The sequence below is a fragment of the Myzus persicae genome, unplaced genomic scaffold (assembly GCF_001856785.1).
Source record: "Myzus persicae strain clone G006 unplaced genomic scaffold, MPER_G0061.0, whole genome shotgun sequence".
Lineage (NCBI taxonomy): Eukaryota > Metazoa > Arthropoda > Insecta > Hemiptera > Aphididae > Myzus > Myzus persicae.
Window position 1 is genome coordinate 592,628 of NW_019103934.1, and position 20,424 is coordinate 613,051.

Sequence of the window (20,424 nt, forward strand, 5' to 3'; positions counted from 1 at the left end):
ATCTCCAAATATCTATTATAATATAATTAATAGTATCTAGTCTATTTTCTAACGTTCATATATTTTTATTTAAACATTTGAGGGATGATGTTTTTTTTCTTCTAAAAATGTTGATATTATTTGTGTCTCATATTATGGAAAAATAGTTTAGGCACTCACTGCAGTCATTAAATTATTATATCAGTAAACTTAATTTTTAAGAGAGCACAGTAATGCAAGAATAACAGTAAGACATACGGGGAAATATTATTTGAGAGATGTGGGGCTTTAATTTATCCAAGGATTTTATAAATAATAAAAGCACTTTTTATTCGGAATAAACCAATTCACAATAGTGATACAAGGATATATTGATAACACTTCTACAAAACTTGATTAAAAACAAATTCAAAAATGTCTATCTAAAACTCAAAACATTTTAAAAAGCTCAGTTCTACAAACTATGGACCAAAACAAATAATAGTAATTTACGACCCCCGACTGTCACAAGACGTACTCCATTCGGATGTCACTGCAGTCGTATGATAACTTTTCGACGACAGTTATACTTGCACACAAACTTTATCTTGTATAATATTATTTAACACAATATTAATTGTTATTTGTCATTAGATGGAACACATATTTTCTCAAGTTTTACTTCTACTACTACCGACCGTTGATTATAAATAATAAGTGGATAAAAACAGTGGAATGCATGGCTTCAGCGTAGTGACGCTCCGTCCAGACGTTGCTGGGAAAACGTTAAGTCCCTACAGTTAAGACTTATAAGTATGGAAATTCTATGAATTGAATAAGATTGAAATATTTTTTTCATTTTTTTCTGTGATGCAATTAATATAGACACAGGTAAAATATAATTGAATTCAAATTTGACACATCCGTTACAGTTATTCATTGTACACCTATTGTACAGGACCCACTTGCCCACCTTTTTTTTTAACGGTTTTAAAAAACACGACAAAGAAAACAGCGATCTCAAAAAATTCCAAAAACATAATTTTGGGCGTGATCTGTTCACACACCGACTTTCGGGACATAACCGGAGTATACAACTATTTCACATATCAATACATATTATTATAACAGGATGTCTGCTCACCGGGTCGTAGATGACGACGCGCGGCGGACGATCGCTCTCGATGACGGCCACGTACGTGCCGTTGACACGACCGTCGTTCGGTCTGCCGTCCAACCGCTTGAACTCGTACCGGGACATGTGGCCGGACACCGTCTTAAGCAACGGCGGCCGCGACGGTTGAGGCGCCGGCGCGGCGGTCGGCGCTTCGATCTCTTCGATCTCGTCGTCGGTCTGGTCGTCGTAATCGTAATCGTTGGCGTCGTCGTCGCCGTCGTAGTCCTCGCCCCCGGCGCCTATCCCCCGGGCCCTGGCCGCCGCTTTGATGTCTTGCACCGTCTTCAAGATCCAATCGCCCGATGGCCACGACGAAGACGTCGTGGTCGGCGGCGGTTGGTGTTTCGGACCGCGTTCGTCGCCCACGTCTCCCACTGTCGTCGTGATTTTCGGCGGTGCCGGCGATGGAGTGGTGACCGCCGCCACCGGCGTCGAAGTGGACGCGGTACTGACGGCGGCCGCTCCGACGCCGTTACCGCCGTCGGCCGCCACCGTCGCCGCAGTCGGCGTGCCCGTCTCGTCCCGGCCCAACATACCTGTGGAAGGAGTAATAATATTTTTTTAATGGTTGCACAGTGTCAATCGGGTGCCAATAAAAGTTTTTAGAACCAATCGAGTCGAGAGTTTTCTTCAGGCACTAGCTAATAATAATTATTACAGAGACCAGTAAAATAAAAAATATAATATTCAATACAATATTTCGATAACTAAGGCCAGCTAGAAAACACCTCGATTCTGCGTATATTATTACACCCACATGACACCCAGCCGTCGAGATAGATTCTTCGTTATAGCACGGTGTCATCATAGAGTATAACCTAACTAGTTGTCAGCTACAAAACGCTGTACCATGGAAACTTGTTACCAGTTACGGTTACAAGTTATTTCATTATTTTTGTTTATGTCTTCTTGAAATAATGACACTATCTACTAAATATTATAATTTTGTAAGCAGTGTTAATGAGAACGATATAATGTATTATACTATTATGTAAGGTAAAACTAATATTCAATATTTATTCAATGTAAAAATTAAATAACTATTTTAGTAAGTATGGTTAGAGCATATAATATTTTTTGTTTTTTACAATTCGACATTTAACTGTAGATAATTGAGGTAGCAGTTAATTTTTTTTATTGAAAAACCATCTGTTTATACCCTCTACAAACATTGGCACAAAATAGCAGTGGATTTACGCATTTTGATAAACATGCACTAAATCGCTCCTGCCCGAATATTCGATTTAAAACTTACTGCGTGCACGTTGATACATTTAATATTGTATGGCTGTAGAGTTGATTGATAATGTTAATATGAACATTATTTTTATACAATTTACTTTAGTTTTTTAGTTCCTATTCGAAATAAATTATACATTTATACTTGGGTAGTTGGGTATAATATATTGATGAATTATGGGGGAGTAAATGGCAAGTTAGATGTATATATATTATATGAGATGTGTAGATTTGTAGGTTGCTTTAAAGTTTAAAGATAGTATACATCCATTTCAAACCACAAAATGATTTATATATTTACTTGATTTAGTCAAAATTTTAACTTCAACTGTTCAAAAAAGTTATTGTTGTAGCTTTTTTTATTAATAAACAAAAATCGTATCGTATTATCTTACCCAATAACCTAACTCTTGTTCTTTATTGTAACTAACGGTTGATCGGAACCTTTATAAAATGGCAAAGTAACACTGAGTTTTTGAATTGAAGTTTTTGAACGGTTATCAACTGATAACTAGCTAATAGCTATACAGAATAACGTTAGTGAGCAACTTAAATACAAACTTTACTGAACTATCATAATTAGTTTAGAAATGTTTGACTAAGACATATATTCCATTCAAAAAACTAATATTCATCTGAAATTTAGGTATAAACTGGTATAATATTTTGTTGTTCTATGCAGTATTATAATACAAATTTAAAAATTATAATTAATATTTAATATAAATATGTATTTCCTTATTGCATATTTAAACACATTTAAAATGGAGTTTTTGTGTTATTTTATACTATATCCTTTAAAAAAAGTGTCATTCATAACTTGTATACTATAGTTTAGATGTCAAAATGTGGAAGGAAAACTTAAAATATTAAAATTAAAAATTAAAACAACGTGTCGACGATAAACGTCGTAACTCAAGGTTGTCAAATATTTCCGTTGGGAAATATATATAATGATAACAAGTAAACTTTGTATATAGTGTTAGATGTTGACTATGAAGGTTTGACTTTAAAATTCATGTGTCATAATATAATTTATATCTGTCAACAGTACTAAAAACGCGTTGATGGGTTTTAAAACAATAAATAATATAATATTAGAATTGTGTAATAAATATTAATGTACAATAATAAATCCAATTTTTGTATTTAACTGAATCATATATTTTGAAAACGATTCTGCCATTCATTCAAATTACTTACAATGTCCATAATTTAGTTTTTATTTCACTTTTTTCCATTAGAATTGTGTTTTGACTTTAGTTATAACCAAATGTATATTTTTAAGTAATAAAGTTAAATTGTAGAAGTAAAATCTATCAAATCACAGGTTTCTTAATTGATATTATCTTATTCTTTACTCGCTGCACTGTGACGACGGTGAAGCTATGAGTCTGACCAGAGCATTAAAATTTACATTTTTCGTTAAGTTTGAAATGTTAAGTTGTTTTTGATATAGAAATATAGTTCTTTCAAAACGTTTTGTATTATTGTGGGCACATTTTAAACCTAAATGTAATTTTACAGTTATTATTATGCCTTAGCATAGCATACCTTTATGAACATAAATTAGGTAATAGGTAGGTTCCTACAGATTTTTACTATAGGTACCTATAATATTTGAAATATAAAATCAATTTGTTTTGAACGAAAGTAATTAATGTTAAATAGTTTATAAAGAATATGACATAATTTATTGTACTATCATGTGCGCAGTAAAATATTATCCATTGACGAGACAAAAAATAACAAATCAATAAACGAACACGGCTTAAATGTTACTTTTAATCTCTACGTCCGATTATAATTATTTTGACTTTAGATAAATTGTTATTGTGCCATCATTATAACGGTGGTCTGTGCTAACTGCTAATTATTAGCTTACACAACGATTTCTAACGAATGCCATATATTCTGACATTATAATCGTAATGAGTGCGTTATCGTTTCAACATAATATAGATATAATATTTATATAACATTACCATCGTCGCCGTCTCCCACGGGATAATAATGTTGTCTTTCCAACAATTATTATTGTTGAAAGATCGACGACCAATATAATAATATAACACTATCAATTCATCGAAATCACACACTCGCGCACGTTGTTGACTAATATCATATTATACCAGCGGTTCTCAAACTATTTTAAATTTTATTCGCGGAGCCTTTAAGTCGCTATAAAAAACCTTCAGAGCCCCGAATGCCAAATATCACTAACACCAGTTATAAACCAGAGAATTCGTTTAATTTTTAATTTGTTTTCTTTAAGTAATACATATGCATACAAAATAATTGATTTAATTAGTATAGTTAAGAAACATATTTGTATAGTGTGTATACATTGCGCTGCAATTTGGCAAGCGCCGTAGATTAAAACATTAGAACCAGTGGGAACGACTTAATCACATGAAACGAACTGTGGAGAATCATTAGCGTTGGTATCAATATGAACAAAAAGTGATGAAACTTTCGCTATAGGTACCTATCCATCGCGTCTACGTCTCAATCGTTTCGGAGCTTTGGCAGAAGGTAGTTTGTTCGATTTCGGATAGCTACGACACCGACTGGACTGTCATTTATAATACTATACAGGACTCGCTCAATTGCAGTTGCCCACCCGCCGTCGCCATGTCGTGCAGTCTTCGAACAGTCATCGTTCGTGTTAATTTCTGGTACAACAATCACATCTGCGTCACCGTGTACGTAACAATATTCGTGTACAGGTTTTCGTTGTGAACACAAGACTCCAAAGTACATCAGACGTCTAATAATGAGACCGAATCTACCTAGCACCTGGTAAGAACCTCACAATTTTTAAAAATTTTAAATTAAAAAAAAAAATAATATCATTTTATCGATTTCAATTTTACGTAACATATAGTATTATAATAGTTCTACATTTTTATTTAAATATTCTACGAAATATAATATATTATTTATGCATATGTACAATAAATATATATTTTAGAACAATGTAAAATAATATAATATGTTCTATATTTGTCGTATTGAACGAATCCTTCTATCGTCATATTAATAATGTGAGATTCACATCATATATTTGTTTGTTCGTAAATCATATTTGTTTGAAATGTTTGACATGCTTGCATGTCACCCAAACACCATTACTTTTTTACCATTACAGCTTAATATAAAAAAACTTATTTTATCAACCATGACATTTGTTATTTTAATTTTTTTTTTAATTTTAACAGTTATTAATAATTGTTTTACATATTATGATAATTAACACGATGATTAATCAAATAAAATGTGTAAAATGTATACATGTTTTGATTCATCAAATTTTTCATGTTCGTAGAATATTAATACATTACAACGAAACGTGTCGTTCGTAAGTTATATTTATTCTAATTTATATTTTTAAAAATTAATGAAATTAAGACTTAATTAAAATGTTGAAGCCCGTTGTTGGTCTTAATTTTTTTTTAAATAATTGATACACTTACAATTAAGCAAACTGCAGATTACATTTAAATAAATTCAGAAACATTTTTTACTTTGAAAAAAAACTAAAACACAATAACATATTATATCCCGTTCGATATTATATATCATTAATACATATTTTATGTCGATTGTGCATTTAAACGTGTTTTGAAAAAAATTCCATGCTATTATGTAATTGGTTGAAAAGTCAGTATAAATAATTTTATTTAATAGGGCAGGCAAATACAAATTACCGATCTATTATAATAGCACTATCAAAAAAAAGAAAAGTCGCCGAAAACAAGATGACGACTACGTCGTCAGACGAACAAACGGGACGACGGACGACGAACGCAATCGGCGGCATATGGAAACCGCACGAGAGAATAATCTTAATCATGTAAAACGGATTGCTTATTATAGTATAATATACTATAATAATATTAAAATATGATGAAATAATAATACTACATACTAAACAAAATGTCAATGGATTAATAATAACAATTAATAATAAATTATGTGTGTGCGTGTTTTTTTTTCTCTCCCACCACCCTCAAAAATATGTTACAGAGAAACGTTTACAGATAATAAAGACGACGACGATGAAATGAATGCCGCCTGCGTCACCTGGCTTCTGATTCTAGGTTGACAAAATAACTGCGACTTGACACATGAAAGTGACGCAAATTATCAAAATGTAAACCTATATTGTTTATTTTTCATTTTTCCACTATCGGTGATGTGTGGGCTAGAATTTACACTCCTGTCGGATTTGATTAAATATAAGTTTTCAAATAGTAAACTGTGAATAAAACGTCAAGTATTTCTCTGTGCCTATTTACTTTTTAATCGATTTTATATTTACTTTTTTATCTGAGGAATAATTTTGAAGCATATTCATTCTCGACTACAATCTTATAAGCCATTATTATGAGAGAACTGTAGTAAGTGGTGGTATATATGGTACTACTAATGGTTACCACGATAACTGGTAAAAATGAGTAAATTGGGTTAATTTATATTCACATTTTTCATGTCATTAATCTAAAAATAAAGTAATATAACTTTTTATTTTTCACTTAATTTAATATATACTGCAATACGAATATACTGTATAAGTTATACTACGTGATGACTTCTTGATATATATAGGTACATTAAAAAAGCAGTCACCTAATGGCAAAACTTTGAATTGATTAGTGTATATTTTTTTTTTGTTTTAAAAATGTAATTAAAATTAAGTATTTCGTTGCATTAATATCTTCTTTCATATCGATTAATATCCTCTCTCTGAAATGCCAATAAATATTTCAGTATTAACACTGTAGTGGCTTATAAAATTAGTTATCTTTTGATTTGAACAAAATGATCTGCATAACATTTTTGCTTTTGGGCAGAAAGCAAGGTTAAGCTCAACAGACAAAAGTTACAACTATGCTGGCGTATTCTTTGAAGACGGTCATAGATCTGGATTGTTGTGGTTTTTCGTTTTGAAAAAAAATGTATGTTCATACTTAATACTGTTTGATTCTTTGCAACTATACTATTCTTTCACAAATTTTTTTTCGATTTAAATTAATCATTAAATGTAAAACAAAAAAAATATTTGGTGTGTAATCATGTTTTTTTAAATCTATAACACTATATTTCTGGTAGAATATTAGTGGTAACTGAAAATGATAAGACAAAAACGCAACGCACGCATTGATTATACCAATGTTATCGCAAACTCATATTAAGTCATATTTTGTTAAGTCTTAAGTTCGATTTCACATTTTTACTATTATTATTCTAAAGTCTTTAGGTACGTGTTGTACCCATTTAATAATTTATTGCCTATACTTCTCTGTAATTTGTCACGCATTTTAACATTTAAAACGTCTAAAAAACTAAAAGGCCCAAAATACGTGGCTCAAGTCTAAGGTTAGGTTGGAAACCCAACAATTCGGAGTGGCTTAACATAGTCCGGACGCTTGCCACTTGACTATTCACAGTTCAACGCACGTAAAGAGACTTCACTGCCCATGTCGGCCCGCCGGTCTGCCTCTTTCGAAAATCGTATGACATCTCGACACTATAATATGCATACAAACATGTTGGACAATTTTTTTAAAATACCCACTGTGAATTAATATATTTGAGTTTTTCTAGTCGTTGGAATACAAATTACAACTCGAGAAACATATTATATTGTACAAATAAGCGATGATGCATAACCAATACTAGATATGATAGTGGATTACTCTCTTCCATCGACATACCCATAAGCCGAATTATTTAGCCATACTATCTATCTATAAATATTGTACATTAAATAAATTCGCATACGATCCATACAATGTCACATACTCAATGATATATAAATAATAGATAGGAGAACAGGAAACTATATAAATATAAAACCACATAATGCAACATCAACCAGTTCAAGAAATTCTCCAGATTACACGGTAATGACTATATTCTACAATTTGGGAAATGGTGTAAAGAGTATAATACCGCGTTTATGTGAAAATCAGACTAATAAAACAAATGATATTATTAATAACTATCATGTATAAAAAAAAAACAATGAGAAAATGTGTATCAACTAAATCATGAAAAGCCGATATGTGTAAATATAAATAATCAGGGAAACTTTGGTGTTCATATTGGTAGTATAAATTAATCAATACTATTGTATATCTTGAAAACAAAGTGAACTTTTTACACCGTTTAAGGAATTTCATATATTATTACTATAAATTATTATTATATTTATCCATATAAACTCCGTATACTAGATACGAATTAGCTCTTAATATTATTACTAGGTATTAATGCATTATAATTGAATTATGTTGAAAAATAAATAAATTAATAAAAATAAATAAAAATTACAGTGGAATTACAAAATTTTGCTATCAATGTAACAACAACAACAACTAATGGCCGTTGTCGCCGATGTTTTGTTTGATCAATAAAAAAAAATATACTTATATATAATATTTTCATAACTTTATATATTATAAATATAATGGTTAATCGTAATGTAATACAGTTGTGAATCAATGTCGTCGAATAACATGCGAAATACATGTACACCTAATTGATAACATTTATAAGAACTTCGAGAAACTTTATGAGATAACGTTGTTTACTAAAAATTAATGTAGGCTAAATATTATTATGATTTTGACGAGTGATTCTCGACTCTCGTTGATGTTAGTATCATAGGTAGGGGTATTTTTGAATTTTTTTCGGGTAAATTATTGTACCTACTTATATTTATTGGAAATTGGAAACGACGTGCATGTCATACCACCAGTGTAAAATTGTTAATTTATAATAATATCAAGTGTGGGTGTAGGGTGTTGTTAGTAGGTTCATTATAACTTATTTCGCTATTTCGACCGGATACTATTAATATATATCTGTTTTAGTGTTTTACTAAGGGTGCCCGCCAGTTTAGTATTATAATCATAATATTGTTCAACATACGTCATGTATTTATAGGTATGATCAAAGACGTGTAAACCGTAATTATTACAATAATATAAATACATATATTTTGTTTATTGCAGGCTGCAGCAATGCTGATAGTAGTCAAAATATAATCAAACGACGAAATTCTGCAGCACGAAATATTTAAAATTTATAAAAGTCGTTAGATTTTTAGTTTAAGTTTAGTTAAAGATAGATAGACTTAATCGATTATATATTTGTTGCGTTATGTATATATTATGCAAATCGTGTTCCATTATAAATCCTGTTATATTATGTAGAATACTTGAATATGAAAAGAAAATATTCACAGGAATTTTTCATTTTCCACCAGCCTATAAATCCTAACCAAATAATATACATAAAAAATGAACATATTTCATACTTAAAATGTTAAATTGTTTTCTTGATTCGTATGAGTAACACAAGATACTCACAGACACGTACATATTTTATTTTATTTTTTGAACACATTTGCATTGGTGAATGAGTATGTATTATTCTGAATTATTAAAATGTATACACGTCATTTATCATTAAATCACAATTTAATAATAAGAAAAATGACGAGATTTGCCAAAAATTAATTGCCAGAATACAAAAATTGCATTTTAATTGAATAACATAGGTAATATTAATAATACGAAATATTATTCGTATCAAAGTTTAGTAATCTATTTTATGTTCAATCTTTTCTCAAAACTTTAACTTATATACGATATGAAAATATAAATATAAATACCTTGAAAACAATAGGTATTACATTAAAAATAAGGAAATACGCATTTTATTAAAAGTCACTTTGAAAAAGATTGTCTTGAATGAGATTTATGTTGGTAAAAAATTATTTTTTTTTTTTTACTTTGACTGCGTAGGGATACGCATTATGTAAAAATTAAATGTTCAAAGTTAAAAAAAATGAAATTTTACCGTCATTTTACCGTCATGCTCCAAAGTTTAAATGATTGTGCATCATGCTATTATTATTGAGGATGAATTTATAGCCATAAATATTTTTTGTATAGTTATTTTTTTTTTTTATAAGAAATGTAGGTACAATCTATTCTTATACGGGATAATACGCAAATGTGACAAAGAGTATTTACATTTGAATTTTTAAGGGAGAAGCCACCCATTAGTGACATTACCTATTTTGAGTTTTTATTTTTTTCCTCTAACTTACTAAGCTAAGCTATTTAAGTTTCAGTTAAAAGGTCGCGACACCATCTTCGTTTAATGTATAACTATAGAAATTTTTTGATTACTACGGTTATGATTTTTTTATTTGTATTTTATTCAATACGAATAAATTATACATTTGGTCTTTCGTATTTTTCGAGTAAAAATAAGTGTAAACTACCAGATTATGAATATTTAATATATTTTGATAGTTATTAAATACCATAATAATATAGTCATAAGTAGTCGTTACTACTGCAGCACAATATACAACACCACCTTCATAAACGTTTATTAAATGTGTGTCAACACATCTGTGGACGACATCTAGAAAATTATCTTTTATAATTTTGAACTTGTTACCCGATTGCGTATAAATAATCTACATTGTTTTATTAAATCATCTATCACGCATTAGAAAATTCATTTCTATGTTCGAGATTATTGTTATGTATATGTGGTATATACCTATGACATTTTTTCTATTTTGAGTATTGGTGTTGTAGCATTGGAACTAAATACATGCTAATATTTTGTACATTTCTGTATGAGCGAATGAAGGATAAAAAAACACATATGATAGTAGTGATGAGTACACATCTCAAAGATCTTAGGTAAGTAATTAATAGTTAAATCGAAAACTATAATGTACAATTTTCTCTCTGAGGTGATTTTCAAACTGAGTACTCGCCCTAGTGTACAATATAGCACTGATGAATAATGATAAACATAAAACAGGACTAATATTGCATTAAAAAAGGACATTGATTGTCTCTCAAAGAAATTGTTCAAGATTTATTTCAATGACTTTCTATTTAAATTGTTTTGCATTACCATTGATTTATCGGACATTCGGATTCAATTCGTTAATTTCTAATTATAATTTGAATGTTTTTATTGTTAAAATTGTACAGATAAATAGTTATAACACAAACACACACACACAATTACACACCCTTGAATTAATTAAATTCCATTACATTTTTTACGTACATAAACTTATACCAAAATATTGTAAATGACGCAATTTTTAATTAAAATATTTTTCAATTTCGAGTCTAGTCAGTGGTGCCGTCTGTGTGTAACACTTGATAACAGACTGGGTGGGCATGATCGGTACAGCGCTAACCAGTTCAGTAGGTACAATAGTAATAATCGAACAAACATAACGATTTAATTTAAAATTCTTTTCATATTTAGATCGATTTAAAAAAAAATTCCAATTTACACTCGTGTTCAGTCAACAATGTCCACAAACGTAAAAATAAATAAATGTTAACTAGAATTCAATCGTATATTTAAAACGAAGAGCATTGCAATAAAGAGTTAAAACAACAATACAATGTATACGACGATCTTATTCCAATAAAATGTTATTGAATTTTGTATAATATTGTATTAACGCAAAGTTATACCTAACTACAACATTTATACTGAGCTCTCTCGCGTCAGATGCAAATATTGTGAAATTTGTATGTTGGTACGAACGAAACTAAACTACCTATATATTATTATAAATCTATATTTTATTTACCTACGCATATTGTTACTCGTTAGAGTGTTTATTTTCAACAGCGAGACACATTCGAGACACATTCGAGACACATTCGAGACACATTCAATGAGACTTGGGTCTTAAGAGTTGTGGCGGAAAGGCCGATAATTAGAGGGGCGGTCCTCCCCACCACCACCTGGCCGAAATTGACACAGTACCCTTTTGAGATAACTATATAGTATACATAAACCGTTGAATCGCACCTATATATCGATGGACTGCATACAATAATAGCGAACGGAAATTATGATAGTTCAATAGGTACTATATTGTTAGAATGTGTGTAAATACTATCGATCCGTATACTTATAAACGATGTTGACTCGCAAAATAATGATTATGTGTACGATATTTACCTAGAACTTATTTGATAAAAGGTATATTTTATGGGTATAAAATACTTATTTTAGTATAAAATTTGAATAATTTAAATTCACATGAATTTCTTTGAACACCCTTTGATGATCAAAAATGTCTTTGAAGATGTTTTCAACTCCAATATTATTGACACAAAAAGTTCATAGTTATGTTGTAAAATTGATTTTGGTGGTGACGTGGTGTACAATTTTTTTTATGAGCATTTAAAGATGCATCGAAAATCTCGAAAATTTAAAATTATTTTTTATTGAACATAATATAAAATGTTCAATTTTTTTAGTTAAAGATTTAAAATTTAAGACAAGGATTTTCATGATTAATACATAACCGAAAAATAAAAATTATACGAACAACGTTATTATTTATAGATGTTTTAAGTTAAAATGTTGAAGAAATTTGATTTATAAACATTGAATTATATAGGTAATGATTTCTGTTAATTTATTGTAATTTAAAAATATTGTTTGTGGGTACTCGACACTTTTAAACGACTGGCGACGACGAATCTTGTAACCTACAGCAAAAATAATTATTAATATCGTACGTTGGTATTAAAAAGTTCTAAAAATTTATAAAATATTTTTCTCATCTATATTGATTTATTTTCCACAAAATCAAATCGGTACCTGTCGCTTGACTGGTAAATACGTGATGGTGACTCACAGTTACTTTATTGGCACTTCTGACGTTTTGCATAGTATTATATTATAGTTATTTTTTGGTGTAAGATTATAATTAGGGCTGTGAATTCATAGGAAAGTGCATTTTTTTTCGGTGATTGTAAAACATAGCTTTGTGAGTACATAATTTGAATTATGTAATAACAAATCCATCTATGAAACTTTTATTTTGCATATTTTTGCATTTTTTGACGTTTTTAATTTTTTAGTTCATTTTCTAGTATTTTTAATCAAATTCCGTCAATTGACTTGTTTGAAAACATTTTATTTTTATTTTACACGGGCTGTATATATTATGTCAAATTTCTATATTATTAAATAATATTTTACACAAGTTACACGCTATATACGGGTTAGGTAAAGATAAGTGATAACGATTCGATAAAATAAGGCAATTGCTAGACAACTAGATAACTTAGATAAGTTATTGTAGCATATCGTCAAATCAAATTCAATCAACATTTTTATTATTATTATTATTTTTTTTTTTTTGTACTAATGTTTAATATCCTGTATCCAATATTAATATAAATATAAAAATTAAATTAAAAACCATTTTTAATAAATTTTATACTATAATTTTTGGCATTTTATATTCCTTTTTTTTTGCATTTTAAGTGCATATTTTATTGCATATTTTTGACATTTTTAATACATTTTTTAAGGTTTTGTAGTGCATTAAATTCACAGCCCTAATTATAATAAATATATATAACTGGAATATTATACTACTATTTGTTCCAAATCGATAAGGACAGACGTGTGCCATGGTCGTTGATCCATTGACTATTTTAATATTATCGTCCAATATCCGGTTATACATACCAAGGCTAAACCGATTTAACGTTGAATTGCAAAGTATACAAATCGCACGAAAATGTTCAAAATATGTGCATAGGTGATAGATATGCATGTTTTAGCACTCTACTCGATTATGTATATTGCCATTACTGTAATTGTAAGGGTATTGTAACGATAGGTATATGTTGGTGACATTCACCAAAAAAGTTAAATTAACAATTAAAAAAAAAAATTATTTCATATTTGATTTGTGAGTTTTCTGTTTACATTTATTTATAGTATATATTCTTCTGCTTTCACAAACTTTTTCAAAATTTGTTATCTGGCAGACGGTAGATAATAAATAATATGACCACAAAACCGCAATCAAGAATACCACAATTCTACTAAATCTTATTTACAGTGTATTAAAGATATTTTTGTTAGTCAGTAATTACAAGTAAAAAACCCAAGTCCAAAATCTCTTGGTTTCTCCGATTTATAGACTGAAAATAATGAAGTAATTTAATTAATCAGTATCATTATTACTTTTTATATTAATTTGTATAATTCATCAAAAATAATATTATTATTATAAACGTCTTACATCAAGGGAATTATACTTAGGGAGATTCAAGGAATTTCTATAGAAAACATTTCAAAATCATGACAAATAAAAATACTGACAAAATATAATCAAATAATGCAGTTGGCAAAATGTCTGTAAACAACAGTTAAATAATACTTGTATTAAACTGAAAAAGTATTTTATTTCGAGTTAAATACAGTATTTGTAAAATGGATGAAAAACAAACACAATAATTATGCCACTGCACCACAGAATTAATACAATATGAGAAAGAAAATTGTGACATTTTCGAGTCGTTACATTAATTTTAAAGTTTGATGAGCATTCATTTCAGGTTTTCGGGTTAAAATTTATTAATTCAGAATTAAATTTCATTCACTAATTAAGATTAATATAAATTAAAATATTCGGTAAAAAGTACTCATATTATATTAAACAACGATCATTAAATTAAATTACATTAAACAGTAGTAATAGAATAATTGATTTAAATATATCATTAAATTTTAAAATTTATATTTTGGAAGTTAATACCTAAAAGTTAATACCTATTCTCAGATAATTAATTTTGACTGGTAATTAGAATCTAAAATCATAGATTCTTAATCGTCTAAGATTAAAAAATAATCCCAGTAGTATTCAGACAGTATTAACTAGTGTGTTTTTGGTAGTAAATTAATAGGAATAGACTGCAACAGTAATAAACCATACCATATTTAAAAAGTTTTAATTTTTTATTCAACTATTAAATTATGGATAAATTTTAGTTAATTGAACTGTTGAAAAAGATAATATAATATATACCTTTTAGAAATCTGAGATATTAATGAAGAATATTAATTTACGTTGATATTATAAATACATCTTTAATAACTTTATTAATTGGCAGTCATACTGTTAAGATTAACAATTAAGGTTAAGTCTCGTAAAGTATTTGGAATGTACATCCCAAGCATCTGTCTAATTTTTTTGTGCATAATGTATTTAAATATTTGTGAGCGTTATATTAAAATACAATTAATACGAAATAATATACTTTAAAAAAAGTTTAAGAAAACGTTATAAACAAGTTATTTTTACAAAAAAAAAAACCAGGTACAAAGAAAACAAGCCAAAAGCACCAAATGTTCACACAAGGTATACGATTTCAGCTTTACCTATCTGTAAAATTCATAACAGCAGAGGTATTTTTGTTTGTTTTTTTTTTAGTGCCTTTAATTCTTAAAAAGTCACACTTTGTTAAGTATAAAACTATTTTTAAATTTATAATAGTTTAAAAAATATTTTGTTACATCTTTGTTCAAGCTGCTTATATAAAACTTCTTAAAAAAACGGGTATAATATTATTATTATAAATAATTATAATTGCCATCAATGTTACTCCTTAAATATTTATTTTAGTCATCATTTACAAAGTTCTTATTATTCATTGTTACTACAAATACCTTAATAATTGTTTTTCATTATATTTACTTATAGTTATTTTTATTAAAGACATACAAAAAAATTAATATACGTAACAAATAATATTTTTAAACTATAGATTTAGTTATAGTGCACTAAATTATTATTGTCCGCACGTGTTACTAAACTGTTTATCTACATTATGAATCTTGAGTTGTAATTTATCATTAAGTTATTCTATATTATGACTATTTATGCAATATTATAATCAGCATAATAGTTATATCCTATAAGGAAAGTTTGGTTTATCAAACTCTTTTAAACATTTATGGACTTAAATTTAAAAATTATAAAATACTATTATAATTATCTATCATAATATGTCTATTATCCTACAAATAAAATTAACCAAAAAATAAAGAATTTTAGTAATGATAATACATAAGTTTGTAAAATAAAAGTTTTAACTGTTTTAAGAGTTCATAAAATTGTCATACATAATTTTACAATATATTAAGTGTAGGTTTAAAATCATAATAACATACAACTAACAACACTTCCTTATAAAATCATAAAGTATGAAAATAATAATATATATTATATAATTTGAAAATGAATCATAAGCTATACATAATTTTATGGATGTTCGTATATTTTAATGACAATAATATGATTGCAAACTCAGCAGGTAACAATTTTCGAGGGCAACAATGTAGGAAATTTTTATGGTATATTTTGTTTTATTTAGGAGTATTAATTACTATCAGTACAAATGTACAATTTAGTTGATTACAGATGCTTTAGAATAAATTAATCCATCGATACGATGATTTGAATGAATGCAATTAACCTGAGATAGAAGTTTTAAAGTTGAGCTACCAAAATGTATTGTATCATATTAATACATTATATTAACGGGTTATATTTTTAAGTTGTTTTAAAATAATTCTACAAGTGGTGTCATATTTATAACACTTTTACTGATGCATTATCAAGAAATTATTGCTCCAAAACACGCTTTCGCACTTTCAAGCGTACAATGTTCTCAATTGTTGCAGCAACAAATTTTTTATTGGAAAAAACTTGACACACCGCAGTATAGCATATTTGGACTATTTTTACTATCTTAATTTGAATGCAAAAACGATTTTAAACTTATTAAATTTCTAAAAGTTGTGACATTATTTGTTTGTACTTTCTAGTTGCGACTTTTAGAAATTGAATGGGTTTTGTTATAGTGAGAGTTTTTCCACCTACAGTTTTCTCTATTATATATTTTAATCTTCATTGAGGTTTTAAAACTAAAATACATTGTATTTTCAGAAATATGTAAGCACTTTATGGTTAACGCAGTCAATGCAATAATAACCGTTACAAACTGTACATACCTACCTTACAACATTACAAACACAATTTCATTTTCGTTGGTACTATGTATATTTTAAATATTAACTATGTATTTTATTTTTTTCTACTCAGAGAAGGACAACTTAATATAATCTATAGGTACACCTGTCCCCAAGACGAAATGAAACAATATTCTTATAAGCCTATCTAATTCTTAATGTTTTATATTATATATTTATTTTTTAGCAAAAAATGGAAATATGAAAAAATACACATTGCTGTACAGTGTAGACGAACGACGTGGTGACATTAATCCATGATAAACAGTGTTGTCTTGTTAATTTTTATCCATTCCACGGGGATCACTCTACATCACGTGTGCTACCGGCGGTGTTCACGAAATTTGTACACATGCATAATATTATATAAAACATATAATACCAGTTAATAGGGTCACTTTGTCATTATTATTATCCCCCTAGGTTTACCTTGGTAAAAATGTTATTATTTTACGCCTGGAGTATGCCTGCGTATATTAGATACCATATTTATGGCAGAAAAATATAAAATAAATTATTATATATTTTATTGGCGTGCGGGGCACCAGGCACGTATCGTTTAAGGTCTCGCGAGTGTCGTGAACTATAAAACACTCATTCGTACATCAATAAAAAAAAATAAAAAATAGTCTTTACAGTGATCAGACACTCAATGTCACATAACATTATACAGCTATGTCTACATCGAAAGTTCAGAATTCGACAGATAAGTGGTTTTGGTTTGTTTATAAAGTGCGTACATAAATATATATATATATCAAGCACGTAAAGCCAACGATTTAGACAAGTCACATGCTCTGAATCGTGTACACTATATAGTGAGCATACTAACACGTTCGCTACGCAGGCTTGAGCTATTTGAAATTCGAATACCAGCATATTCGGTATTTGGTATTATTACTACATATTTATATTTTATAGGTACTTCATATCTTGTGAAAAATTATTTTTATTCAACAAACACACTCCGTCGATCCACTCAAACAAATCCAAAATACACTACTGCCGTTTTTTTTTTATTGAACTCGAAACCATAGAATACGAATAAAAACAGAAAATTTGGCTCGTAGTCGGTATAGTTCACCTCAAATCTTGCATCTATATGTCATCCATATTGGTACCAGTCAATTTAATATGATAAAATGGATTTAAGATAGTTAGCTTGTACGTTTCGTCAAAATGACATTTGGGCGATAAAATTATTTTTCTAAAAAAATATCTACTAGCCCATAATATATTATATGGGTAGTACCTATAAAAATATTAATTGTATAACAAGACTTCGTCTGAGAAAAAATTATCAAAAGTAAAATATAACGCCATATTGGTGTATGTCTGTTTTAGTGTACATTGAACGTTATGTTGTCACTTGTATGTTCGTACCTTAGTTCACGGGAAAATCGGCGTCATTGTACTTCGCTTTGTGAACTGATTCTATCGATATGAGCAATCCGACCGTTGCGGATTGGATATACCACTCGGTATACTTTCTAAAGTGGTTCAAATGATTCTCTAAACTTTTCAGATATCTCCAACAACAATCTTTGAAACTTTAGTTAAAATCGGTACATTTCGAGTCCATAAGGAACAAACATAAGGACATCATGATCTTTTGGGTGCATACTGAATTGAATAATAATAACAATAAGTTACCTAAATATTATTTTATTTAGTTTAAGAAAAATCGCACATTAACACATGGCAGTTCGCATAGTCTTTACCAGTTATTTTTTTAAATGTTTGTGACCAATGGTGGTAACCTTACATGAATAAACCAGAAATAATTGATTTTCGTGAGCCAACCAACAACGATACCTACAAGCATACCAACACACGATTCTGACTACTGTTGAGTAGTTATTATCGTCCCAATTAATAAAGATGATTTCTTTAAAATTTCTATCCTACACAGTGATAAGAAATATTAAAATTAACTGTAATAATAATACCTGTTACATTAGAATATGATAACCTATTTAAAAGAAGTTAAATCGTCTTATGCTCGTATCGCCGAAATTGCCAGAAATCGTCGAAACGATATACGTGCCAAATCGTATACTGCAAAAGGTCCCATTCGATTACTTAATATGCATAGTAAGATTAACTACTTCAATAGCAATGCTAAATAATATAATATCATGAAATATACTTGATATAGGTTGACAGACCACCTCCACTCAGAATAATTTTTCGTATACAATGACAATAATGTAATATTATTGTATTTAAATTTAACACATCCTTTATAGTGACCCACTTGACACTTGCTGTACAGCAGAATGGTACCTACTTGCCTACTTCTTTTTTGTTAAATTTACTTTTTTGTTTAAATATTTTTTTTTTAGTGTTTTACAAACTTTGAACTGCAATTCCTTATCAAATATATTATTAAAAAACACGAATATTTGTATAGATACTCAACTTTAATTTTTTGTTACATTTTATTGAAAATTGTCAGTTTTTACAAATCTGATCATTTTCACTGAATATTAAATATTTTGTTTCTAAAAAACCGTTCATGCAATCCGACCTATATAGATAATGGTTTTCGCACAAAATTCGGAAACACCCAATATATCATCATAATATTTACAGGGACCAAAATATAATACACGCCTTTAAATTCACGTTAAATTTGTCATGGCTGAGTGCGACTATAATAATGTTATATGACGTGTCGAGTGGAATTTTTTCCAACCCCTCCCCTACCACCGTTGCGTTCGTCTAACGCGCAAGGATACATTAAAACCCACACGCAGTTTACTACTCTCCGAGGTGATAAACGTGGGTGTTTTTTTTTGTTATTGGTCCACCACTCGACATAATAGAGGTGGAGGGGGGTGATAAGCTCTGGAAAACTGCACTCGATGTTTATATATACATATATATATATAAATATTGTGTGTGTTTATATATATATGTGTCACAGATATATCTGTATATATATATATATGACTACCGCGATACTTGACTGCACGCATATGCCGCAATATATACTCGGCGGCTACCCTGCGCATGTGGATTTATTGTAGACGGTGGTTTTACGAGTCCTCGACTACACGCGCGCAAGGTGGTCACAAAAACGGCACCGAACACGATAACGACCGCAATAAAAGTCGTTTCGGCAGCTCAGTCCA

At 29.0% G+C, this 20,424-nt stretch overlaps 1 protein-coding gene across 1 annotated transcript in view; it reads right to left on the reverse strand.

The window, feature by feature from the left end:
- The window catches only part of LOC111036604, a 129,973-nt gene that overhangs the window by 5,312 nt on the left and 104,237 nt on the right, over positions 1–20,424 (reverse strand). Inside the window, exon 4 of the mRNA XM_022318687.1 lies at positions 1,103–1,671. Within this exon, the coding sequence (XP_022174379.1) occupies positions 1,103–1,671 (569 nt within the window). The remainder of the gene's footprint in view (positions 1–1,102; positions 1,672–20,424) is intronic.